We start from the raw sequence: 27,594 nt of genomic DNA, 5'->3' as shown, positions 1-27,594 counted from the left end.
TAGAATGCACAAGTGGGAATAAAGCAGTGGAGTTTTTACAGCTCAAGGTAGTTTCAAGCAACTACAACTATCCGTGTGCTCATTGTAGCAACAGAAGAGGGTTAATCACTTTTCATGTTGCCTGTTTTATTCAAGATAAGGTGGGTGGTAGATACGTTGGTCCATATGCTGCTTGGTACTGCTTGACTTCTGAACTGTTGCTTCAACAATGCATTTGATGTGTTGAGGGGCACTTCCCTTTTACTGTAAATCTATGTTCTGTCAGTTTTCATTTCTTTAGCAACACTGAAACATTATTACTGTCTGTGGTGGCAAAGAAAATTATGTAACCATGTTTTTAGGAAAGCATTTATGTTTTCATTTCCCTGAGAGTGGCTCAGTGTGTTTCTTTATAACACTGGAAAACACGTTCACGGGCTTTGGACTTGGCCAAACTAGGTCCAAAAAGGCTTCAGAAACCCAAGCTAAAATAAGAGAAACTATTTTCCAACAATAAAATGGTACACAATAGAAGACTCCATTTTAGGAGTTTACAATGTACTGAATATTTTAAAAATCTGCTCAGAGTGTGCGGATTTATCGCAGACGCGATGGAGGCTGTGGAGCTCCTCAGCAGCAGGCAGTAGCGCATGCCGTGATGACGTGGCATACCTGTCTACTCACCCTGTGTGTCAGGGTGCCAGCACATAGAAAACCTTTTAAAGATCAATTCCCATCACTTGAAGCTAGGATATTTTCTTCACCTAAAATGAACATTTTCATTTTCTCCCTTACATTTTGGCTTTTCTTCAAGTAGTCTAGAGTTTTAGAAGCAAATCTATTGTATCTCTTGGCAGAGAATATAAAATTTCAATTTTTTATTTTTCATTATATTTGAATGCTGTTTTTAAATGCTATCTTAATGAGATCAAGTTAGTGCAGTACTTGATTTGCTAATCTTTGTGATTATTTCGAAGTTGACTACAAGACTTAGGAATCTAACTGTGAAAACTTGGTAATTTTATGAGTCTAACTGGTCTCTTGATTGTGCACGTGAAATAACATCGATATTAAAATGACAACAGGGAAAACTTTTCTGAAGCTTGACTTCTGTTACCATACATTTTCTTTGAAGTGGGAGGGAAAATTCTGTGAACTCTTTTGGCACATCTATATTAGTATGGTATTAATATTCCAGTATGGTTGCTTATTTGTCTTGCGGTAGTGCAATCCAGTAGCAATAAGGCTACACGATGGGAATGGCTTTCCTGCCACTGGGGAGGACATTAGTCTCACACCAACGATCTAATGACAAAAAGAAGATTGTTTTTAGCAAGTCTCTTCAGCTTTCTCTTTCATGAAGGAGCACATTCTATGCTTCTAATGTGGAACAAATTTAAAACATTGGGTTAGGTAAAATGCAAGAGAAGACATAGTGTAACAGTCATTGTATCTGTTGAAGAAATCCTTCTCAACAGCCATGTCTTAGCTCTTTTCACAGAGGCTTTGCACCAGAAGGTTACTTGGTTTCAGAAGAAGTTTCACCTGTGAGGCAGAGTAAGCAGATGAAATTTTCGTGACTTTAATTGCTTTTTCACAAACAGACATAAAACAAAGTAGGAAATTTAATAAAAAATGTAGGAACAGTACTTAGATGAATGACTATTCTCAATAAGTGGGCCATTTTTAATGCAGAAGTATAAAAGCAGAAAGGTAGACTTGATATATAGTTGACTATAGATGTATAATAAATCCTGAATCATTTAATGACCCTAATGGTCTCTGCTTCATTCCCCTTAATGCAACAACAGCAGCTCTAATACTACAGTCTCATACTCTGGAATTCCACTTGCCAAGTGCAATGATACAGTCTTTTCCTTCACTTGTCTTTCTCTGCCATCATGTGATCTAGTACGAGGTGTGTAAACTTTGGGTGCTGCTTTTTTTCAAACTGTGGTCATTTACATATTGCCTTGGGGTATGCTGTTCCTCGTGTTCTTTTGAGGGTTCTGAGCTAAGGATTTTCACTTTTGCTTTTTTGAGTAGTAGACTTCTTTCAAAGACCTCAACCGTGTAGTCTTTCATTTCCTTCACCTGCAAGGAAATTTCTGTAGTTTACTGTCATGATCATTAAGCCTTGGTGTAGGATTTATATACCTGGCTTTATACGTAAGTGTGGGTGGTGGTGTTCATCAATCTTATTCAGTATTGTTTTGTTCTCTCTTTTTAATTTGATTTCCTCAAAAACTGACAAACTCATACTAATGCTCTCCTATATGTTCTCAGTCCTGAGGTAATGGTTAAATTTTTTAGCTTTCCTTAGGGAGCTCATAATACTGTATAAATACAGGCAGGCTTCTGTCTTTCTGCTTAAGCCCTTCTTGAGAAGAGAAAACAGCAGTTTTCCCAGGTCTGCCTAGCGCTCTTGAAAAGATGACAGGCACATATCCTTTTGAAAATCCTCTCTTCTGTGAAGAGTTCACTGCCTTAAAGCGAAGCTTTGGTTGATGTTAGATAGAAGAGGATAGAGGTCAATCAACACAGCCTGTGATGACGTAACTTGTAAATAAAGTGTGTGTGTGGTCTGACCATCACAAAGGAGGTTAATTATACTGAGACAATTCCACATCTTGGTGTTGAGCTCGGGGAAAACATTCCTGCTCAAGAAAGATGCTTTAATTCAGAGGCTTGTGTGCGGTGCCTTAATTTGCATTCCCCTGTTGATTATTTGCTAGAGCTAGTGGTGGTTTTCTCCTTTCACCACCTTTGTGTGAAGTGCCTCACACTAGAGTCTTCAGATAGTTACGTTCAAAAAGGGCAGATTCTGGTTCCAGAACTGAGGGGCAGATTTAAAATGGTGTGAGATGACTGGACTGTTGTTTGCGTGTGTTCTCGGGTAGATTTTCCTTCCCTAATTCCTCTTTCACTCAATCAAAGGTACAGTCTGTCCTTTGATTTTGACACCCTCTTCAGATTTTCAAGCCAAATATAATGCCACATTTATGCAGTTTATCCTTTTGGTAGCAGTGTCCTTTTGTTTTGCTATAATTACACAATTGTACCTTAAAGACATTGTTTAAACAAGATTTGAGACTAATAGAAATGTTTTCGTTATTCTAAAGTATTTCAGGAGAAAGTCTAAACATTTGTTTGCAGGGCTATACAGAGTGGTGCTAAATCTTATGAACTTATACAAAATTTTGGTTTAACTGTCGGTAAACATTGGGTAGCTGTTAGAAATTATATTTCATTTTTTATATTCCTTCTTGCTTGTATTCATTTGTATCTGGATATTAACATAATGCAAATAAGTTTTTTGGCATATTTTAAGGACAGCATTTTCTTATCATAAGGCCTTTTTTTTCCCCTGGTGTTTCCTATGGTCAATGTGAAAAAGAAAGACTTTGCCCTTTAAAATAGTCTTGAATCTGCAGTGTTCCCTAGCAGTGTTGCTGAAACCTGTTGACAGCTTTCAGGTTCTAATGAAGCCAGATATTTTTACAATGATCAACAACTAATTAGATGGATGCATCTGAATGGAAATTGTTTTCTATGGGAAGCCCAGGATTTGAAGAGCAGCACCTTGCTTCACACGCACGCACCGCTAGGACATCACAGCTTGGCAAGTTTGCCTGTGGCGGTAATGGTGGCGTCACGCTTGGTGGTCTCAGGGCAATATGAAACGTGGTGGTGTTCTTGGGTAGGCAGTCTAGCAAAGAAAGTTTATGGTCCCCTCATTACCAAAGTTTACTTCCTAGTTATTTAAAAGGTATTATTAGATACTTCAAAATAAATCAGAAGAAAATGGAAACCCAAGTTACGTTTTTTAACAAATACAAGTATATAGAAATGTATGATTTATAGACTGTACCTATATATATTTATACAGGGATATGTGCTTCCTATGAACTGAGAACATTTCTAATGTACTATTGTAAGAGAAAATCACTTGTTTGAAATACTGCAAACAGGAACTAGATTGAGGTCCCAGTTTAGAAGTTAGTTGGCATTTTTTAATTACTTTGTTGTTCGCAAGGATTTTTTTAATAGTGCCTTATCAAAAATCTGGAAAAGAAGATGGTTTTGCTGCTAGTCAAATAAAATATTGAAGTTATTGTAACTGAGCAATGATTAAAATGTACTCCACACATTTTTATCAGGTTCCTAACCAGGCGACTCAAAATAATGCTTTGATTGGTTGCAGTGTACCTTGTAATGCTGTTTTTGAGACACACGTCTTTCCGTCATCTCCTTTCAATGCATAAGGTATCATCTGGAATTACTTCAGTTTTTGTATCTCCTCAATCTGTTATTTCTTTTTTTCTCCTTACTGGATTGGCAGCTTTCAGCTGACTGACTTGTTTTCTCATCTAACTGCTTTCTTTATTTTTGTGTGATTTTTGTCAACATTATTTTTTGTATTTCTTGCTTTAAGAAGTCAGACTACCTGTGTTTTCCTGGCAGCTTTCTACCTTTTCCCTCTCTCACAGAAGCACAGAAAGTGTGCAGGCTTTTTCAGGGGGGCTGATGAGCCTAAACAGGGTGTGTCTAACCACTCCTCATGACGACTTAGCTCCCATAATGAAAATTATGCCATTGTCCTTGGCTATCTCTTCCAGTGTTAGCTGTCCCTTTGCTTTTTATACGTCATGGTGCTTACTTGTGTTTTTACAGTAATGTAGCGTTGACTTGTGCTTCATATGTGATGCCCGCCTGCACCTTTGTTACTGAACTGCCTAGCCCCCATTGGGACTTTGCCAGCGGTCCCTGCTGAACTGTTGTTCATGCCATTGCTTTTAGTCATTTATTTTACTCAGACCCATGTCTGAACCCCTGTTCAGACCATTCAGACCATTCCACTCTGGTTGTTCAACACTCTTCTTGCATCCTCTCTCCATACTTTACTCTCCTTCAATACCATGCTTTGATTCTGAGACCACGCATCACCTTGCCTTTTTCCCCAGGCTGTATGGCTGTGAGTGCCAAAGCGAGCTCTCGGGAGCCCTGCAGAGTGACTGCAGCCTGCTTTCATGCCCTGTTTTGGTTTTTGCTGTGTATTTGTCACTGTGTACTTCTGCTAGCCCGTACTATCTCTTACACCTGGTAAGAGATTTAGAATATCATACGAGCAAGATGTCAGTCAGCCTTTGTCATAGATTTCTTCAGATCCAGGTATGGAAAATCTTTTCTAAATACCCATGCCTACTGTTTAATCCACTTTTTCTTATTGAAGACCAGGTAACTTAATTTTTTTCCTGCAGTGTAAAGCTACATGTCTTTTCCAAAATCAGGACGTATAAATAGACTTTGTCTTCCTAGCTCCATGCTTTTGGGCCAACAGCTCTGGACACTATAATTCTAGAAAAGCTACTGTTCCTGCTCCCGTTCTCATGGCAGATTGCACATTCTGTACTTTTGGAGCAGGTCTAGCAGTTTCTATTTCTTTCCATTTTTTCATAACTGAAGGAGGGGACCTTTTTCTGATGCTGATTGCTCTCATGTTCTACATATCAGTAAAGGCTGCCTAGATCATTCTTCAGTGTTCTTTGGAGTACAAATAACGGTATCTGTTGCTTTATTAAGAGGATGTAAATCTTCAGTGAGAAACTTCATGCTTTATGGAGACCTAGGCTTTTTTTCTGTATTCTTTTGTTTGGTTTTGTCAGTCTGACAGGTTTTACTGTCTGGTCTGTTCTTTCAACGGCAGAAACTCACCTGATTTATGTCTGCATTCAGCTTTATTTGTTCCTTACCTCAAATTAAATGTAGACAGTAGTTTCACAAACTTTTCTTTCAGTGTCTGTGCCAGCTCACCTACTCTCCAAGCTCTGCTTACTGCCACATGCTCCCTTTCCGCTTCCCCTTCTAGGTGTACGTAGAAGGAACCTGTGCTCCTGTCGCTAAGCACAGTTTATCTGTAGGTGGGGCAGGTACCTTAACTTGGCTGCAGCTCTTTCTTCAGCGATGATCGACTTCAGACCTGCTTTTCTTACTGCATGTCTACCAGTAGAAATGGCCTTAATTTAACATTAGCTTAGGACTTAAAATCCTTTTAAAAGCGTAAGGCTATGCATTTCTACTTCGTTTGGAATGTTTTCTATCACTTGTCAAGCCATTAGTGAGTAATGTGACTGCATTCATGTTTTTCCAGGCAGGTCTTTTGTAGGTATTCTTATTCTTAGTTTTCACTTTGCAGCTCAGAGTAGAGTATTTCTAAATTGTCCCGCTAGAAATTAGAAGACTTTCACATTTCATATTAAAACACATGCATACGTAAAAATTAAAGATGCTGAGGGAAATCAGTCTTTTCAGGTGGATCTTGTCACAGGTTCCCCTTAGCTAAGGTGCAAAGCTCGCCAACGTGCAGAAATTATATTTGATGTTTTACTGACCCGGGCTTGCTCTCGGAGTTGTCTATTTCAAACTATTCAAATCTTGATTATTTGCTTCAAATAATGGATTATTTTCCTGTACATGAAGTGGAAGCCTAGCTGAAAAATTCGTGTCTAGAAGCTGTAAGAATACCACATGATAGTTTTCTTAATCCAAAAAAATTTCTCATTTTCACTTAGATGGTGCTCTTCATCGGTCTCATGTTTCTCATCTGGAATGGAGGCTAAGTTTTTTTTTTTGTTTTTTTTTTTTAAGTACTTGGAAGTTCGGTTTCAGTGTTTTGATTGGGGCACTTAGCATAAATTTCAAAACATGCAGTAACAATAATTTATTTTTAAAATTTAAGATACTTGTTTACAACGCAAGTAAAGATTTAAGAGCTATATTTAGGGTATCCATTCTTAAAATCATAGTGGTTGTGACCTGTCTTTCTAGCTCAAAGTTCTAGACGTGTGTTTGAAGAAATTCTTTTGTATATCGTATTAGTTGCTGAGACATTTCATATTTATCAGTTTACTACTCACAGCTGGTTTTAAATTATATTTAAGTAGTAGAAATCTCAGAAAAGGAAATTACTTATTTGCAAATTATTGTTTGACCTTCCTTAATTCAGAAGTCTGGTGGGTTATAAACTGCCCAGGGACTGTCTCATCATATTTCTGAGATTATCTCTCTCCATAACATAATTGCATTTGCAATGTCAAAAAACTATTAGGAAATAAAGATTTGAGATTAATCCAGCTCATATGGCAAGATTTACACAGCTGTATTCATCACAGTGTCAAGATGGTGGCATTCTGTTTCTTTCAAGAACTGCCCAAACCAGCATACTTAGTCCTGACCCTCCAAGCCTTAGCCTTATTGTATCTCATTCAAAACCATTTTTAATTATGATTAAGGAGAATAAAAATAGCAAATACTTTTTTCTGTTATAGTATGTTTCTAAGGTAAATGCAACAGTACTTATCTGCACAGCAGGTGCTTAGGGGCTTTTTAAATTTATTTGCATGCTACTAACTTCTAACAATGCGTAGAAATTAGGTCGTTTTCTTTCATGGAACTGGTGATCAGAGGCAGACTTGTTGCACGGCGGTGCCTAGATGCTATGAATTAGTTATGTTCATCATAAAATTAATGGTGGTTCCTTTGAACTGTTAGATTCTTAGCTGGTTTTTGTTCCCAAGGTCTTTGAAGACAGTATGCTAGGAACGATTTGAGATCATGGGACTATTTTTTTTCCTTTAACAGGTTTAGTACTATCATCACTAGTACATTATACCCTAAAATTTTATCACTTCTTCACGCCCCTTTCAGTGACAGCTTACATTCATGTTTTGCTTCCTTGTTCTTTAAGAACCCTATGCCTTCTGTGGACTGCTGAATAGTCTGTATTACCACAAAACCTGCAATTCTTGTCAAAAAGATCACAGTTCTAAATAACTTTCTAAGTCAGGCTGCTTTAACTAATTTAAAAAGGGGGCAGAAATTCTGTCTATGCTTAAACTTGTCGACATATGTTCAGATCTGCCCTGTGTTTTGGGGAGCCATCAGGACTGAGCTCTGTACTTCCATGGCTATGCAACCCTGATTAATTTCTTCTTTTTTTTAACTTGTTTCAGTTCCAAATTCCTGCAAGGAAGTTGCAATTTAAACCTTTTATGTTACCCTGTTATGTTTAAGGGAGTGACAACACTTCCTATAGCTGAGTTTGGGGAGAGTCGTGTTGTTTCTGTGGCTGCACTCTGGAAGCGCTGTCATTGATGCCGCTTGCCAGACTTTCACCTGAAAAGGTGTACAGCATGCTGTTTGGTTTCACTGTTGGGCTGTGTTCTTTGAAGATGAATTAGTGATGTAAAAGGTGCAACAAACAATCCACTGCTATATAATTTTGTCTCTGTGCAAGTTAAAATTAAAGCTTGAACAGTGTGTGGATATTTCAATATATAGCTTCAGGAAATAGCTGCCAATAAGTGATCCCCTTGCACTCATGTGCCTCAAGGGCTCTGCAAATTCCTCCTAGCCTTTTAGTTATCTTTTTCATATATTTCATGTGTTTTCATTCCTATTTCCTTTCTTCTTCCCACCCTTTTCTTTTGTCTCAACCAAGAAAACATTTCTGAGTTAGTGTGAAGAACAAAAGAAACTTTTCCACCATGATTTCAGTCTGGGACTAGGGCTGGTTCTGACTTCTCGCCCTCTTTTTCCCTGCATTCAGTTCACCTCCTGTCTTGGTTCTGTCTTGTGTACTGCTTGATTTGTCTTAGTACTCCAGCCCTGTTAAACCCAGCTCTTGGGTCTAATTTTTAAGAGACCCCCTGGATATTGCTTCTCCCCCCAGCTTGCTTTGATCTGGTTGAGTATGCCGTCTATTTCCAGGGCATTTCTTTCTCTCTCCCAGATTCCCAAATGGGATTCCATCCACTCAGCTGAAAACTATTATTTCTTATTACAAAGAGGATCCATTTGATAAATCGAAATGAGACATCAAAAAATTTGTAGATTTTTGGCATTATGGAAAGATGGGTTTAAATTTTAGAGACAATAAATATGTGTGCTTGGTTACTTTAATTTCAATGTGTATTGCATTATCCAATCAATCTCTGTTGGAAAGGATGCTGAGGCTACTCTAGACATTGTAGATTTTAACCTAATATATTCCATTATTTCCTTTTCTTTTCCTGTACTATTTTTGTACAGAGAAAGGGTTTTTTTATGCTACTGAAGTTTTACTATTTCTAGTCAGTATTTCTGAAACCTTTCTGTAAAAGCGTCAAATCAGTGCTGTGTATCGCGAATGCTCTTACGCTTGCCAAGCTATCAGCTTGCACACCATTGGTGGTGGTGGTGGTGAACAAGTGCAGTTTGCAGAATTTTTGTCGGACAGGAGGGTAGAAACCAGTTTGACCTAGCTCTCAGCTAGTTGGGAAGGAGACGTTTTTATCTATGAAATAAGAGTTGTGAAAGATTTAGAGAAACATAACCCTGCAACAATACTTCCGTAGTCATTTCACAGCATACAAACACACAGCAGTTGATGGTAATCTCTTTGATAGGAAGTGCAGAGTCGTGCTCTAACAGAGAGGCGGCATTTATCCCTCTTCCTGCTTCTTCTGCATGGCCTTGACATGTCATGGCACAGATTAACTCAGCAAATGTGTGGACTTGAGGTAGTCAGATTTTTTTAACTTTGTGATTTTCACACAACAGGTGTCAAATTCCTGTTTTTCCTGAAGAACGCAGTTCCAAACTGCACAGAAAATAAGAAGCTGAAAGAATATTATTTTCTTTTTCTGCTTAGCAGCCTATCAACTTATACAGTATTGCTGTCACATCCTCCTATTGCAAATCAGTATTTCTGTTATAATAACAAAGATTTGGGTAAAACTAAAGAAAGGAATGCAAAATTTCACAAAACCAAACATACCTGTATTCAGGCAGTTTTAACTGGAAATGTGGAAAAGAGCAGAGTTTTCTTTAGCTCTTAGGGGAAGGCCCCTTGTTGCTTGCCCTTTTAGTAGAAGGTTGAATTCAAAGACCTTTCTGTTTAATTCCTTTTGCTTTAGTGATAGGAGGAAATTTTTGTGGAGAGGGATGATCCTTTTAGGTCCTAGCAGGCCTGGAGACTTTACCATACATAGGGTTGTCTGCTTAGCCAGGGGAGACTAGACAGGACTTCAGAGTCTATCGGCATTATTCCGATCTGGCTGCTATGACTTGTTTGAACAACGTCAGCATTTGCCTCGTTTTCCAACGCCCTTGCAAGATAGTAAATTAGAGATGATGCAGTAACGGTGATGTGCAAACCCAGAGTAGCAACACGTGAAAAAAAAAAAAAATCCTGGAGTCATCGCTGATAGCTTCCTAGGGTTTTGTGTGCAGCAGCATCCAAAGCAAGCCAAGAGCACAGGAGGGCTTCCTCAGCTTGCACTGACAAAGCTGCCTGTGCCGTCCGCGTCCCTGCTGCGGCACCCAGCGCCGCCTCCCTCTCCACGAGCTCTCATACCTCATGTACAGCGACGCGTCAGAACTCGGTGAATGTGCTCCTTATACGGAGCAGTGATACAGCGCGTGCTCCAGGGCTGCAGAAACACACAACTTAGCTCCCCGACATAGATTTTTTTTTTTTTAATTGTTATTGTTTTCGATCAAAAAGGTATAGTCTCATTTCCATGTACTGTGTTTTTAAAAGTTTTTACTTTCTGAGAGAGACAAGAAGGATCAGGACCAGTTATTGTACGCTCTGAAATATGAAATCTTTTAAATTAAGCAGTAAATACATTACCAGCACTTTAAGAGTAGTTAGAGGACGAGGGCTGGTAATGTAATAGAGCATCTGAAATTTCAAGAAATACCACTAGTTTGTCCTACAAAGAATTAAAAAAAAAAAAAAAAAAAAAAAGACTGTTTTCTTCTTTTTCACTGGGCCTGTAGCACTGTTGGCCTGTCTTCGAATCCACTAGCTAAAGCAGAACTGCTGAATATGCCATGGCTGGAATTTATGTTCCATGTTACAGAAGCACCTGTAGCTGACTTCCACAGATCACCTGCTTGGAAGCCGATTAACTGAGTCAATCCCAAGTGAATAAAAACAAAACAGATTATAATTGCTGGAATACTAAACAGATGGCTTCAGAATTGGAAATTCTAACCTTTTTAGAAACCGTGAGGTAAGATCAGCACATGCCTGCTGTCTAGGAAGTTAACGGGACCTCCATTCGATTACTGGTGCAAGTGTTGGAGGTGGAGAACTCCAGGGGGACATAGCGTAGAGCTATGCTACAGCCGGCTTCCAAGCTCCACCAGAGCAGGCTTTGTGCCTTCTGGTAGCATCGGGCTGGAACCTGCAGGTCTTCCTGCCAGGAGGGCTGCTGTACAGAGCGTCGCTCACTTTGGCTAGGAAACCTTAATGCACAGTGCACCTTTTGTAAGCAGCATGGAATAAAACTTAGAGTAGAATCTATTGATGGACCTGGCTGGAGAAACTCCACTGCTTCTATTTAATTTTATACCTGAATTACATTCTCTGCTTTTAAAATACTATTTAAATACACTGGTTTTGTACCTTGTTACATCAACAGCTACAAAGTACATCACTACAGGTAAAAGAATGAAAAGCAAGATGAAAAACTAGTTGCTTCTTGGTTAATGCATATGTTAATGCAGCTCTCTAACCACATTACTTTCCACTGATTTTTATCAAGGCAAAATTTCCTAAAATACTTGAGCTTTTTATGTTGATGTTACCCATACTGGAGAACCAAAAAACACATTAAGTTAAAATTTTTCTATTCCTTTTTTTAATGCATTCTCTTAAAATGCCAAACTCTCAAGTTTCCTAGAGTTCTTCTGTAAGAGGTAAATTAATGCATAACGATGACCAGTGTATGCTGCAGTTCGTTTTGCAAATTCAGCCCTGCCTTTTACACCTTGTACAGAAACCTGTACAAAAACAGAGTAGGACAGCCCTTCAGAGAGGGAAGCACAGTCAACTGCTCAGACAGAGCTGTTTGGTGGCATTACAGCACTCTGCATTTTGATTTGCAGTCCAAGCAAATGGAGAGGAGTTACGGTTACAGTTACACCAAATCCTAGCACACGCTGTGTTACTGCTAGCAGTGCTGTTTGGGAAACAGGCCATAACGACTTAGTACAATTCCTAGTTTATACACAGAAGTAACATGCCAAATAATTTAAGAAGCCTGATCCTTTAGTTTTTTCTGTCCGGCACTTGCCCAGCATTAAAGAAGGTTTATGTATCTACTGCTTTAAAGACAGTAGAAGTACTGTTCTTTAAAGCCCTTTGCAGGTATATACTACTTCATAGTTTGCAATTTTTTGATTCCCAAGGTGTTTATGTTCCTTTCAGATAATGACAACAACAACAACAATCCAAATAAACAACAGACCCCAAGACAAAACAACATTCCAGCCCTGTCTCTTCATTTAGCCGTTGATCATTTCTGTTCATTGATGAGAGTTTCAGTTTTGCTACCTGGCCACGCCTGGAAGCACACAATGGGCAGGGGTGAGGAAAGCTGCCAGGCTGCCGAAGTCAGCCCTAGCACCGTCTCATAGACACACGTAATCCCATGGTCATAAGAGGCTTTGACTTTCCTCACAGCAAGCGAGGGCAGAGAGGCTGGTCTGAAGAGTTTGTAAATTCAAGAAAGTAACCTAGCTGACTAAAGTCTTCTGTCACCTACACTTGCACTCTGTGTTTCCTACAGGGAGGAAAAGATCAGAGCAACAAGAGCGCGTGCAAACCAGAAAACAATGAAGGCCAAAGGGTACAAGGCAAAACCAAGACAAGAGATAGAGGCAGAAGAATAAGGACACGAGGAAATGCAGGTCATGAGAGCAGTACCCCAGTTGCAGAGGGTTAGGAACCAGGGTTAGGAAATTAGAAATGCCTCACTACCATATCAGAAACGCACACAGCCTTCTAGAGGATTTGCATAAAAATGTAAAAGAACAAAAACTGTGTTTCAGATGATCTGTGAAAAATAACAATGAATTGTCACTTTAGTGTTACACAAGCTGTCTTTCCCTCTTGCCATGACATAGGAAAAAGTTGAATCGAAGTCAGTCAACAGTATTTCAGTAACACAAGCGAATGTTTCAGGTTACAGTCCTGCAGTTACTGAATGTCTTCAGCTAGCCTGTTAGCTCACATGAGTGAACATGATACTGCAGCAGACTGAATCCTTGATAATTTGCACCTAAGTCCTGGGATAGACCTGGTATCTTGAAAGGCAGCAAGTAAGAGCTATGAAGAGATATTCTTGGCACTTATGCATCCCTTGGATTGGAGAAACTGTGTACAGGTAGTTCATTAGGTCCTACCCTTAATTACAATACAGAGAACTTCATTTTTAGTATCTCAGTGATTAGAAATATTTCCAGCTTTGTATCATTCTTGCAGTTCTTGAAATCTTTGAAAAGGATAGTGAGAAACAATAAACTGCACAGAGGACACAGATCACTGCAGGAGGTGGGCCGTAAGAAAAACAGTACAATGGACAGGTTTGAAATTAGGATTTCTAAACTCTACCTTCTTGTCTTCTGAGTGTGCACAGTTACACTGCTTTATATATTAAGAAAATTTTTACAATGAGGATATGAAACACTGGAACAGGGTGCCCAGAGAGGTGGTAGATGACACTCCCTGGAAACATTCAAGGCCAGGTTGGACAGGGCTCTGAGCAACCCGATCTGGTTGGAGATGTCCCTGCTCACTGCAGGGGGTTGGGCTAGATGGCCTCTAAAGGACCCTTCCAACCCAAACCATTCTGTGACTCTGTAGCAACAATGAGAGTATGGTTCGATCCACACTTACGTCCTAGTCTGCTTCATGAGCCGCACAAGGGCTGAGTTTCTCTCCCTTCTTGTACTACTTACTTTCCTCCACCTGAAACAAAAACTGTGTATTAGTCCTCTGATGGCTGTACTAAATTAACAACGTCCGCAAAAACACCCAGCCCCAAAGCCTTGCCCAGGTCCTGCTCTATGGTTTCACAGCAGGCAGCCGAGGATGGGCCAGCGTGCAGAACACGCCTCGTCCTGTGCAACGCCGGGCCTGGGACGGTCTCTGCAAACAAATATGACCTCAGCTATTTCAGCACAGACAACCCTGAGCTGTTCTTACGACACGGAGAGCGCAGCGCAGTCAGGGTCTGAACTTGGCGTTTCTGGAACATGGTGCAGTAAAACAACAAAAAACCCCAACAGTATACGCAATCTGCCACCACCTCATCTTGCCTCTAATCAGTTTGCTTCTTTGCAGGGCAAGAGGAAAGCATACTAAACTTTCTCATTTTTTTTCCCTCTCCCACCCCCACTTCTTTTCTCACAGCACGCTACAAGTGAAAGTCTCGGAGCCGCAGAATTCAATAGACATGAACACAGAAAATGAACATTTGAAGTCCATAAAGATGTGCCTTAATCAGCCCACTGAGTGGAATCTGAGTTTTTCAGCAGCATCTCTTGCCAGCTGTAAAGTTTTTAACCAAAATCTCAAAACTGATGAGAACAAATAGATTGCAGTTGTTCTTGCACTATTATTTTGTACATTGTTCCTGATTTTTTTTTCTGCTGAATAATAAGCATTTATTACATTGATCTTGAAATGATCTTGTGTGATTTGGCTTTATATTACTACTAGCATTATTCATTTTGATGTACTTTTTCTTTTTATAAATATAAAGGTTCACATCTGACCATCATGAAATTCTTGCAGTACAAATTTATATCAGAATCTGATGTTCCCCTTTAATAGTATTGTGATTTTTCTATGTTCTTTATGTTTAATTATTATTTCCCAATTTTATTTTTGTGCACGAAAGTTAATATATTATGTAAATTGTGGCATAGGTCACCATGTAAAGATTTATGGTAATAAAAATTCAAACAAATCTGTAACAGGTGGAGACCGACTACCTCCAAGCAAAGCAGTAAAAAGAAAAGATAAATTGTCAGAGGAGATCTCCTTCGCAAACAGATTGAAATGTATCGAACAACCAGTTTGTTTCTGCAGTATGCTTTCATCTTCATTTATCTAGAGAACTTCTGTGTGACAGTGTTAAATGACCGTAATGTCTAAAAGAAAGGCCAAGCCTGCGGGAGAATCTCTTGAAAGACTGTCATTCAACAAATCTGTATCTGCACCTTTTGAGGTTTCTGCTAAATGGTCTTTCTTCCCCTTTTGTTTTTATGAATTTATGCCTGCCACCAATTAAAATGGATGTAAATGCTCTTCCTATTTCATTTTTTCCCCCCCGCGTACTTCGGAAATTCAATGTAAACATCAAAATTTTAAACTCTACTCAAAGTAGTAAATGGTTGTAGCTGACTACATTGTAGACTTTCCATGCTTAGATCAGCTTTAGCAAGGTTCATGTACTTCATTCATCAAAATTTATTATTAATAGAGCTATAACAAAAGTGTTAGAATAAAACCATATGATCCATTTCTCTTTTCTGGAGTCATACATTCAATAGCTAGAGTAGAGGTTTCTTAATTCAACTTCTTAGTAAATTGTCTGTCCTTTACTTGCCAATAACTAATTTTCCAGAAGGCAATTTCCGTGGAAGACACTGCATTTTATAAAAAAAAGGTTTTAAGGATTCACTTTAAAATGCCATCTTAACAAAGTGAAGATGCAGTTCTTCTGTACAGAAGTTTGTTGGTTTGCACGTGCAATCCAGTAACTGAAATATTGTTGTGACTTTTGGTAAGTCTCACAAGATCCTACATGCATATCAAGTCACTGAAGTGTCAAGAGAGTGCAGAACATGATTAAAAGAATGAACACTCATCATCATGCCAGTGTCGAGAGGATCTTTATGTATCTCAACTGTTTAATGCACTTGGATTCTATGGGGCAAGAGAGCCAAAAAGAGAATTAAACTTCCTGGGGGAGAGGCAGTGAAGCTGACTTCTGAGGAGCCCCACAAAAGCCCAAGGAGCAGTAGGTAGTCGGGGCTACCCACAGAGGGACATGAAAACAGTCTCACAAGCAGCAGAACTAATGCAGCCAGTACCTCATTCATGTGGCTGACGGAGGAGAGGCCATGTGGATTTTCTCATTTCAAAGACCGAGTAGATACCAGAACCTTTCTGTTACAGATATGTCTGACTCACCTCCAAGCAGCCGTCTGTTTTCCTTAACTTTTAACAATTATGATCCCTTCCCTTGTGCCATACTGAGTTTCAACTGGGTGGTGAGTTCGCAAGTTTTCAGATGGGAGTGAGATACAGGCATATCCCAAGCTCACTAACCACTTCCTTAAGTCAGACAACAAACAAAACTAGAAAATGTTCTTAGTGTGGCACTCGCCCTTTGTCTTGAGATAGTGACCAGCCAGAGGAGACTTACCAAGAGAAGTCTTTTCGTTTGTAGTCTGAAGAGACTGATTAGCCAAACGAGCAAAAACAATCAGCTGATTTTAAGAAACAACAACTAGTGTAGGAATAAACATGGGATTTATCTGACAACAAATGACTGCTGCTATTTTATCATTATTTAACATGGAACCAAGTCAAGGTCTAGCGCAGCTCATGTTTGACACCCTCTTGTGTTTAGCCAGCAAAAGAGAGGATGCACAGTAATGGTTCAGAGCAACAAAGAGGCTGCTTTTAAGTCAATTAGTATAATTTAGGGATTAAAATTTTATTCCTTAATCAAGCAGCCAGGAATTTAGGTGCTTTCAACCCATAAAGTAAATAAAAATCGGCAATATTATTTTAGCTAGAAAGAGTAATGCATGCCAAGTCAAGATTTTTTCACTGCAGGTAGTCAGATGCTTCCAGATTTGGCTTCCCATCACCTCTGGATCTACTCTTGCTTCTGTATGTGACTTTCTCAGAAAGTCAGCTGCATACATTTAAACCTCAATTATTGCTAATAACCAGCTTTGAAAAATACAACACGCATCTGATCATCCAACCCTGCAATTAAGCAGCCATCCGTTCTCAAAAGATACAGTAATGTTGCAAGAGCACACCAAATTTTCTGTTGCACAGAAACCCTTCCCTTGACAGGAAGCAGGGCAGAGGAAGAGCCCAGAGGGGATGCAAATTGCGTGCCACCTGCTGGTCAAGTTTCTAGCCTGAAAGAGGATCAGAGGGTAAATCCAGACACAGAAGGACCTGGAGAGGTCTGCGGTTCTATGTCCTGCTCAAAGGCAGGCCAGTTGTGAGGTCACAGCAGGTTCTTGAGGACTTAAAAACTATCCTAGGACAGGGCCTCCAGCAACCTGTTCCACTGCCTTTCTCTCCTTATATCCTGGTCTGAGTTTCAACTTGCGCCCATTGGGTTTTGTCCTCCCATCATACGCAACAAAGAGCTCAGTTCCATCTCCTCAGCAGACTCCTTGTCGGTAACTAGGGCTCCTCCCAAGGCCCACGGGCTGATCATCCTCTCCCCACAGGGCAGGTGCTCCAGCCCCCTGACCAGCCTGGGGGCCCCCACTGAGCCCACTCCAATTTGTCAGAGTCTGCCCTCCGTCGATACACACCAGCGAAGCCACATCCACAGCAGAGACATCCCTGACCGAGAGGCGACTTCGGGGGAACCTGGTCTTTTCAGCACAGCATTCTGAAGAGATGCCAGAGACAGAGCCCGCACGTGTGGCAAGGCACGGCAGAACAGCAAGAAGGCAAAACTGAAGGTCTTCAGCTGATTCAGGAAGGCGTTCCCAAAGAAGCCTTTATATTTTTTTTATTTCTCCTGCTTTTCCTAGAAACTCCTAGAAACAGCAGTTGAAAGTGTATTAGTGGCAGAAGAGCAAACCATTCACAAGAGTGCAGGTGAGAGAGAACTTCTAACTGAAATAATAAAAAGAATAAACTTTAAAACTCAAGGGAAACTCTGACTGACAATCAGCTGAGAAACTGGAACATATACTTCACCCTTCTCAAGAATGTTCAGGCAGCATTCAGGGGACACTGTCTCTGACCTCAAAGTGGTTGCATGTATGTAAACCCACACTAAAACACAAGTTGGGGATTTGAAGAAAAAAAATTATTAAAAGAGGGAGCTCAGGACTTCAAAATTTGTTTAAAATGATGAATAAAAATAATTCATCACACTTATATAAGCTTCTGAATAGCAAATATCAGCAGAAAAGTGTGTCATGGCATTCTGTGGTTTGAAAAGTTTCCAACAAAAACTGAAAGGGATGAAAAGCAACACAATTCTGTCTGTTTCCTGTATGCAACCCTGAAAATAACTTAACAGTTTGGGCATTACACTTTGGGAACACAACTTTTCACTTGTTTCCCTAAGCAATTTCTGAGAATTACCGAAGTTACAGTATATTTACCTATTTTAAATGCAAGTTCCTTAGAAAGCTACATTCAGCAGCAGTAGTTGAGATACATACATCAAGCAATCGACATGAGTTTTCTCCAACTGCCTTGGAAATTATCTATATTTCTAGATATAAATATATATATATATTTATAGATATTACAATATCTATGTTGTAACACAGACACACGATTGACAGAGCATTTCCAAACCAAAAAGCCAGCATTTCCAGAGTGAATCTGCTCAGCTACCAGTGACTCCCACGTGCAGTTTAAAGTTAATCTTCTATTGCCTCTGTAAAACTCGTGACTATTCCTAGACAGGTCGTAAGAAAAAGGTTTATGAACCTCAAAGCCACAAAGAAATCACAATTGTACGCCACTTTAGAAAGACAGTACACAGATCATATAAAGTATTTCATTTTTCACCCTTTCTGTACTTAAGTATTCCTTTCCTTATCGGATGTTATTTTGTACCACAAATGTTTTTATGCTTTTCTGAAAGCACGTTACTGATATTCTATAACAAGGTCAAGATCAGCAGCAGACTTCCAGGCTTAGGTTTGTAAAATCATAACTCAGTTTTACCATTTTGACATTATTTAAAATAAAGCGGACACATATATCTGCAGGAAGCAGAATTCACTATTAATTCTATTTTACGTTAGCATGAACAATAAAACCTGAGCAGCAGATGCACAGACCAATAAATGAAGAAAGTAGGTGCATTAAAGACAGGTACGTTCAAAATCGCTGCCATCGCAAGCAACCACTCCAGGTCAAACATTCTCTGTGAATAATGTTAATTATCAAAAGAGCTTTATAGAAACTATAGGTATAAAAACTATTATATAGCTATTATTTTAACAGCTATTAAGTACTTACCATCAACAGCAAATTTTTATTTGCAGATAAAAAGCATTCTTCTCTATAAAGTAAAAAAAAAAATCTCAAGTTTTGGTCAGGTAATATTTTAATATGTTTTCATTACATGAATGATGGACTTCATATCGGGGAAAAATCATCAAAAGCATCTATTTTAAAAAAAATAAAAGTTCCTAGAAAAATCTAGAAGTATAAATGATCATAATATAAAAAGAATTCAGTAAGATGTAACAACAAAACAAATCTTATTTTTCAGGTCTGCTGTTAACTACCAGCATTGGCAAAGGACACATTTTCTGCTTTTCTCTTCATTGAGCCTCTTCCCTACTCAAAAGTCTTGAAAGATTCATCCTTGTTTTTTCAAGTGCCAGTGTTTTTGCTCGTCTCGAAGGCCTTGAACTTGACACTGGGACTGATTCTGGAATTTCATCACCACTGAAATGTAAAATATTTTAAAAGTAAGGCCAAAAAGACTAAGTAAACCAAAGAGTCTTTATATTAACAAACTTGACACATAAAGAGCAAAATTACTTCTTACTAATTATAAACTTTTTATTTTTTGAGAAGACTATATTAATGTTTTCTAAGTGACAGAGCAGTCTCAGTAAAGATAACCAAGCATTAGCAGTTGTAAAATAAGCAAAACCCCCGAAAGATAAGGTGGTATCAAAGTAAACACACTGAAGAGGCAAAGGGGAACAATCAACCCCTGTCACCCAGACTCCACGGATTACTTGCTTGAAAAAGAATAAGCACAGCTGAAAAGTACAAGAATACTTTTGGTTTAATGCTTATATCCTACAAGATCACGAAGGAAGAAATGCATGGTGTACATTCACTCACCAGTCATTTCTGGAAGCTTATCAACTATGTGTTTACAAAGAAGCAACAAAAATGTGTAAGGTGAAGAATTTAAATAAAAAATTAAAAAATTTGATTCCTCCACAGAACAATTATTAAAAAAGCAGAAAAGGGGATGGGAAGAAGAGTAATAACATAAGCCAAAAATCTTAACTTCTGTTGGCTAGAACGTATGTTAACTCTATGCACAAAAGCTATGTTAAAAAAAAAAATAATTACTACAGGCTTTGGCAATGATGATAAAATGTGAAGTCGTCAAACCTGCTGTTGTTTCAAAAGTACCAGTTCAAACAAATACTGGTTCTTAAATATTTATCTGTGTATTAGGAATAGAGAATATAGGTTAGAATATATAGGTTTGGGGAAAGAAAAGCGTTTGAATTAGATTTCTTTGCTAGAGCAGACATCGTGGTTTTGATGGTGGAGAGAAACAGATTTACCTTTCACTATCGCATTTTACAGTTGTGCCAGTTTTTCTTCTCCTCACAGACCTCACTGCTGCTGCTCTCCGTTGTCCTAAGCAGAAGCAAAAGTCTCTTTTTCAGATCACAATACCATTTCTTTTCTTAAACTAGCTCCGTAACTTTCTTCAGTTATAATGTTTGATATTGCATTGAAACATGTAAATGTGCAGTCACCACGGACAGAATGCAGCGACAAAACAAAGGCAACAGTAACAGTCCTGCAATGGATCACTTCCCCCATCAACACCTGTACGGCACTGTAGATGACTGTGGCCAAAATTATCTTGAAATCCTGCAGTCACACTTTTTTTTCTTTTTTTTAAATCTGCATTGTTGGGAGAGGCTAACAGCACAAAAATTTCCACAAAAGATACTATTTTAATCTTGTAACAAATAGAATTTAAAAAACTGTAAGAGTATGAAGACTGAATCGTTTTTACATCTATATGTTCACAAAAAGTTAGTATTAAATTATTTTATTAAAAACAACTAGCATTGTAGCCAGAAAAAAAGCTAGTGCATACCTTTGCCCGTTTTGTTTCTTGTGGATTTCAGTTTTGCAGTTTCTTTAACTTCATTAACTGGAGTATGAGGAGCACCTTTATCATTTTCTGTTAAACAGAACAGCAGATGTAGAAGTCATAGATAATCAATTTTTAATTTACCTTAAGTACCAGTATTGTGCATTTTGGCTGTTCTATAAAAAAGCCACACAATTTTAACCCCACTTTTTTCTTACGCTAGAAATTAGATAATAAAGCTAGAAGGAAGCTCAAAATGTCACTCAGCATTAACCCTGCCCCAAAACAGGTCAATCAGATGTAAACTACTCCTGGCAATTGTTTAGCCCCTGCCATAGTGCTGTAAGTCAGGCAAGCAGGGCAGAAGACCAGCCTGGCTGAACAGGGAACTCCTCGTGGAGCTCAGGAGGCAAAAGAAATCGTATGATCTCTGGAAGCACAGTCAGGCTTCACAGGAAGAGCACAGAGCTGTGGTTCATATATGCAGGGAGAAGACATGAAAGGCCAAAGCTCAGTCAGACTTGAAACTGGCCAGTGTTGTGTCAGATACCAAGATGGGCTTTTAAAAGTACGTCAATAGTAAGAGAAGGTCTAAAGAAAACACTGGACTGATACTTGTTGAAGATGGTCACCTACTTTATAGGGATGAAGAAAAAGCAGAGGCATTCAATGCTGTTTTGCCTCCGTCTTTAATTGAGGGACCTCAGGCTGCCTGGTCCTCTGAGTCGGAGAACCACAAGTGTGGGAACAGTGACTTTCCATGTGAGGACACTGAAATTGTAAGGGACCAGTTGTATCAGCTGAATGTCTATAAGCTGAACATGAGCCAGCAGTGTGCCCAGGTGGCCAAGAAGGCCAGCGGCATCCTGGCTTGTGTCAGGAATGGTGTGGCCAGCAGGAGTAGGGAGGTGATCGTGCCCCTGTACTCAGCACTCGTAAGGCCGCACCTGGAGTGCTGTGTTCAGTTTTGGGCCCCTCACTACAAGAAAGACATTGAGTTGCTGGAGCATGTCCAGAGAAGGGCAAAGCTGGTGAAGAGTCTAGAGAACAAGTCTTATGAGGCGCAGCTGAGGGAACTGGAGTTGTTTAGTCTGGAGAAATGGAGGCTGAGGGGAGACCTTATCGCTGTCTAGAACTAACTGAAAGGAGGTTGTAGTGATGTCCATCTCTTTTCCCAAGTAGCAAGTGATAGGACCAGAGGAAACTGCCTCAAGCTGAGCCAGGGGAAGCTTAGATGGGATATTAGGAAAAATGTCTTCACTGAAAGGGTTATCAAGCACTGGAACAGGCTGCCCAGGGAAGTGGTGGAGTCACCATCCCTGGAGATATTTAAAAGATGCGTAGACGTGGCACTTAGGTTTAGGGACATGGCTTAGTAGTAGACTTGGCCGTGTCATGTTTATAGTTGGACTCGATGATCTTAAGGGTCTTTTCCAAACTAAATGATTATTTGATTCTAAGTCCATGGGGCCTGAGAGGATTCATCCCAGAGTACAGAAGGAGCCAGCAGATGTTATGGCAGGACCCTTCTTGATTATCTACCAAAGGTCTTAGGAGTCTGGAGAGGTCCTTGCTGACTGGAAGCTAGCCAGTGTTATTCCAATTTCCAGGGAAGACCCACAAAACTACAGACCTGTTAGTCTAACCTCAGTTCCTGGAAAAATTACAGAGAAGATAATACTGGGTACTACTGAAAGGCATTCAAAGAATAATGCAATTATCAGGCACAGTCAACACAGGTTCACAAAGGGAAAGTCCTGTTTAACTAATTTGATATTCTTCTATGATAACATCACCCGCCTTATGGATGAAGGGAAGGTGGTGGATGTAGTTCTTCTGGATTTAGTAAGGTTGCATACCTACTACTGAACTACACCTCTCCTGAATTACCTTCTTCATTTTGAATAGTATCTGCAGATAATGTGATGTCAGTTTCCTGCGTCCTTTCAGAGAGCCCCATTTCCTCCGTCCTTTCAGAGTGGTCTCTGCCCATATTAGGATCCCTGGTCAAGTTCATCTTGATCTTCTCAATAGCTTTTTGACACGTTTTATCTTTCACTTTCTGGAGAAGAGACATTTAATGTTAAAGGCTACTTAATTTTACAAACCAGTTCTTTTATCTATTAAATTTACCCACTAATAGGATTAGTTAAATAATTTACTGTAGAAAGGACACAATATGTGACACGAAGACAGTTATTCAAGTTGAAAGTAGAAACACTTTCTCGATCAACACCAGGCACTGAAACACCAAAATACCTTTTTTTAATAAAAAAAAAAACAAAAACAGAACCTTAAAAAAAAGCAAAACAAAACATTAAAGCAGCTGGACTTTTCCAGCTGAGTCCTGGAGCACGGCTACCTGTGGATGACATCCCCATAGCAGATCAGCATTCTTTTCAACACTTCTGTATACCTCAATATACCATTGTCTTCCTCTGACATGTTCAAAAATTTTACTGTATTTTTACCATAGTAATAAAAGCATCAATGTAAAAACTTTCACATCACTCTTGTAATCCCTTCAAACTTCATCTTCAATCAAGCACCCTTTTCATGTTGCCTAGTGCTCTTACAGTTACATCATAAGTTTAGGCATAAAATTTCAGTGTTAATAATTAACTGAAGATAAGCCACCCAAACTGTAAAAACTTAATATTGAATTTTATTTTAATGCAAAAAGAATTGGCTACACCACAGTTATCAAAAGAACTCACTGTATTGAAATTTACGTTGGGCACACTGTTTCACGCTGGTTTTACTATCTATGGTAGCTGAAATATGTAAATTATATAGTGATATCAGCTCAGGTTTTTGTAAATGACTCATCAAAAATTAATTTTCAAAGGCTGGTTAAAAGAGAAATTCCAGTCATGTTGTCATGGTAAAAAAAAAACAAACAAGGCACTTCATTTTTAAGCGTATCAGAATACTGGATTACTAGTGATTTAAAAAGTAAGAACCATGTTATTTATGTATTACCTCTAGAATCTCATTGAGCAGAACCAGAAGGTTCTCTGTGGAAGAACTACTGAGTTCTAGTGAATTTAAAGCTTTTGCGTAAATACGAACATCTGGTACAGTTGGGTCCATCAAGATTTCATTGCAAATTTTCATTGCTAAACTGTCATGCACTGTTAAGTCCTGTAAAGGAAAGAAATCAGGTATCAGAAATTTCACTGGGAATTGTTTACAAAAGGCAGTAATGAGATCATTCTGATTTAAGCAGCTAATTTTACATAGTAAACATTTCCTTAAAATGCAGTATTTTAAGTACATACACCGATTTTTATAAGTACTTTTCCCAACATAGACTGAGGCATAGTGCACGTTCCTACTAGCATTTTTTAATTGTAAGAGTTGGAGTGCTGGAGGGGATGTCATTACCTGAACAGTCACTCATTTAATCCAGCTTCTGACACTAGGAATCTCTGAGATGCCCAGACAGATAGCAGTAAGTGAAGAGGGTCAGTTCTTAATATCTAGACACAAATATTGCTTTCCTTCAGTTTAACACACTGTACCTGATAGTCCTGAGACTTTTTATACTGAGGTTTCAGTGCACTTGGTCTAGTCAGGTCCACCAACAACTCAGAAACATTACTGATATCTACTTCAGCCAAAGGTGAAGTTGCAGGGGCATTTAACAGCGTCTGCAGAGTTGGAAGATAAGCTTCTTCAAAGCATTCCTGGTGAGACCTGTTTCAATTGAGTCAAACATTAGTAGCATAATGAGAGAAAATGAAACCTTAATTCACCCCTAAATTATCTCTTCTATGATGAAAATTCACAGATCCATTACAATACATCAATTAGAGCAAAGTGGGAGCAGTCACCTTGGTCAACAAGCCAGCATGATTAAGACATCAAAACTCCTTCACCGAACCTATTTCTTTTAAGTTTTAGCACATAGTATTTCAGGTAAGTTTTAAGTAACAGTTCCTGCCTTTGAAGAGTTTGAAAGTTCATCTTTACTACTGAAAACCGATATATACAGACATATTCTTTCTTAAGGGACAGAAATACATTTCTCTAAATCTTTTATTTAGATTAATCAGTCTTCTGCTCATTCCTCCTTCCTGCCAGCATTTTTCTATGGGGATACTTCTCATCGTGTAAGAAAGCAAGGAAGCCTGGCCAAAAAAAACAGTGGTTAACAAGATTTTTGGATTAAATACTTGTGCTTTCTTTTCTCAGAAGGTTTAAGGACTCCTGCCAAGCAAGCCTAAAAATCACGTTGCACTTGGTTCTGCAGCAAGTTGTCCAAAAGCGCAGTTCCACAAGACAGGTCAAAACAATTTAAAAGGTAAGGTGTGAAAAAGTACAAGGTACTAATTGATGAAGTGAAGCCCTTGTTTCTGATACTTGTTAACCTCCTATTTGAACCCAAATAACTACAGGAGAAACCTCAGAAAGTAAATAATTTCAAAAAAGCAGGTTCTTTGCTGCTGGATTATTGAGCCAAATCAGCTGACCAAAAGACCTTTTGAGCACTGAAACTGGGTCAAGAAAGAATGGAAGCAAGGACTCTCCCTTTCAGCAGCTTTCAGGCTTGAGATTGGCTCAAACATAACTGAAGTATCATTCAGATTATTTCCTGTAAATTTAAGTAAGTAAAAACTCTAGCAGCATATGGGCACAAGGCAGAACTTTCTCCTCTTAGGCTGCCAGAGAGTTCATTACTCTTCAGAAAACATTCCGTGAATAAGAATTGTTCACTGGCTACAGGATCATGTTGCTGTTCTTAGCGTCCCACACCACTCTGTTAACACGACAGAATATTTATAGAGGTTGGCATCAACCGTTTGTTTTTTTTTTCCCCAACCACACAGAGTTCAAATATTTAATTTCAAAAAGTAAGCCTCTTGATTATACCTGTGACCAGATAGAGGTTAACAAAGCAACACCCAGAAAACAAATGGAATTTTAAAATCTGGTCAGAGATCAGTACCAACATTAGATACAAGCCTCAGCCAAATCTCATTCATTACCTGAGTTTTCCTTTTCTGAATGGCAAACTTTGCAGACACTTCTGAACTACACACGGTAATTAATAATTCTCTTCTGAAAATACAGTATTGGTAACTGAAGAAACTCCATGATTCATCTTAAAATGAACTGTTTGTGATCCAGAATGCAGATAATGTTTTGAGACAGAAAATTAATAAAGTTTCCTAACTAAACAGAGATTCCAAATCAATGAGCCAGACTAAGATTTAGGATTTTTTTCTCCACTCATTTTTCAGATTTTTGATTAAATCATACACGATGTTTCTCTTTTCAAGAAAAAGATCATCTAATGAGGTGCGAGAACAAGTTGCCTCATTTGTGAAGGACTTTGAAATACACAGAATTACTCAGTTGGGCAATCATTAGGACTCATAATACTAGTAAAAAACAAACAAGCAAACAAACAAACCAGGAGAGATTCACAGGGTCAGAAGATCACATTCACAGGTAAAAGATTATCAGTGTTAAAAGCTTAAATTGATTACTCAATATCAGAGATACTGGAAGCATATGAAATTAGTTCTTCTGTCACTTATATTCAAAAGAATTTAAGTAGGGAAAACCCCATTCTGGAGGAGACTGGGTATTTTTCTCTTTGTTTTCTTTTTTTCCTGACAACAGCAAAAATAAATTTGTTTGGGATTTTTCCTCTCCAAACCAACTCCCCTTTGAACTACTCCTCTCAATGTGGCCATTTATAGGCCACAAAAAAAAAAAAAATTCAATTTGTTTTGGAAAAATAGTTAAGGTAATATATATTATACCTAAATTAAAACTTAATCATAAAAAAGCAGAAAAAACACTCAGCTAGTTCAGACTGGCTAAAACCACTAGCAACAACTGAAATGCAAGTTTAACATTTTTTTCTTTGAGCAAGTGAAAGAAGATGAGAATTACTATTTAAGCTCCGATCCCCTTACATAAGCTCTCTACCTCCTTCGTCCACTACCAAAGTAAACAGGAGATTTTGAATCTGCTGTGAATTTAGATTGGAGTATTCTTTGGTCAAAAAACAAAACAAAACCAAAACCCAAACCACAATCAACCAGCCTACTGCTTTGATATCTGCTAAGCACTGATTCTTTTCTTTTGAAGCATTCCTGCTAGCTACTTTTTAGTGACACTTCAAAGTCTACCTGTAGTGCTCAACAGCATAAATAAGTACATCTTTTTAAATTAATCTTTTACTCACTATCTTGAAGAACAGTTTCAATTATAGGCCTAGGAAAGGAAAAAAGTGGAAGACCACAGGGGTAAGAGGGAATTAATGCAAAGTCTTCAGAATAGTCATAGGCTGAGGTTATGTACATCCAAAAGTAATATGCATAGGAGTCTAAACTAGACCTTTAAGTCTTAACTTGCATTTGTGCAAGATCAAAAAAGGTTTCTAAAGCTTCTAGACCAATATATATTTTCACATAATACCTTACAAAGGCCTTACCTATTTGCATAAGCAAATAAAGGGAAGAAAACTCCCAGACAGTGTCTAAGCCGAGTATCCTCTTCAGTCACAGGATTATACCACAACAGAACAAGACGAGAAAGAAGCTTGGCACTAACCAGCCTCCCAGAGAACATCAGTTTGGCTATGCCTTCGGCAGCTTCTGCCCTAAGTTCTGAAAACTGAAGAAAGAACTGGTTATACACACAACACACCAACCACAGCAGTTTC

At 38.7% G+C, this 27,594-nt stretch overlaps 2 protein-coding genes across 8 annotated transcripts in view; one reads left to right on the top strand and one right to left on the bottom strand.

Moving 5' to 3' along the window:
- The window catches only part of LCORL (ligand dependent nuclear receptor corepressor like), an 85,999-nt gene extending 70,654 nt beyond the window's left edge, over nucleotides 1-15,345 (top strand). For 4 of the 7 annotated variants that reach the window (XM_075420605.1, XM_075420607.1, XM_075420608.1 and 1 more), the window contains one exon: nucleotides 14,225-14,325. In XM_075420605.1, coding sequence (XP_075276720.1) covers nucleotides 14,225-14,238 — 14 coding nt within the window. In that variant the 3' untranslated portion in view covers nucleotides 14,239-14,325. Of the gene's footprint in view, nucleotides 1-14,224 lie in introns of all 7 variants that reach the window. The other 3 variants (XR_012763973.1, XM_075420612.1, XM_075420609.1) reach the window with 3 other exon arrangements.
- Nucleotides 15,346-19,324: 3,979 nt separating this feature from the next.
- NCAPG (non-SMC condensin I complex subunit G) overlaps nucleotides 19,325-27,594 on the bottom strand; it is a 31,622-nt gene continuing 23,352 nt past the window's right edge. The window contains exons 15-21 of the mRNA XM_075422160.1: nucleotides 27,364-27,545; nucleotides 24,437-24,611; nucleotides 23,895-24,056; nucleotides 22,803-22,974; nucleotides 20,916-21,002; nucleotides 20,368-20,443; nucleotides 19,325-19,501 (exon numbers count right to left, since the gene is read on the bottom strand). Of these exons, the coding sequence (XP_075278275.1) occupies nucleotides 19,375-19,501; nucleotides 20,368-20,443; nucleotides 20,916-21,002; nucleotides 22,803-22,974; nucleotides 23,895-24,056; nucleotides 24,437-24,611; nucleotides 27,364-27,545 (981 nt within the window). The 3' untranslated portion in view covers nucleotides 19,325-19,374. The remainder of the gene's footprint in view (nucleotides 19,502-20,367; nucleotides 20,444-20,915; nucleotides 21,003-22,802; nucleotides 22,975-23,894; nucleotides 24,057-24,436; nucleotides 24,612-27,363; nucleotides 27,546-27,594) is intronic.

The sequence above is a fragment of the Opisthocomus hoazin genome, chromosome 5 (genome assembly GCF_030867145.1).
Source record: "Opisthocomus hoazin isolate bOpiHoa1 chromosome 5, bOpiHoa1.hap1, whole genome shotgun sequence".
NCBI classification, from domain to species: Eukaryota; Metazoa; Chordata; class Aves; order Opisthocomiformes; family Opisthocomidae; genus Opisthocomus; species Opisthocomus hoazin.
The sequence above is the reverse complement of the archived record's forward strand: the minus strand, read 5'-3'. Positions and strand labels throughout refer to the sequence as shown.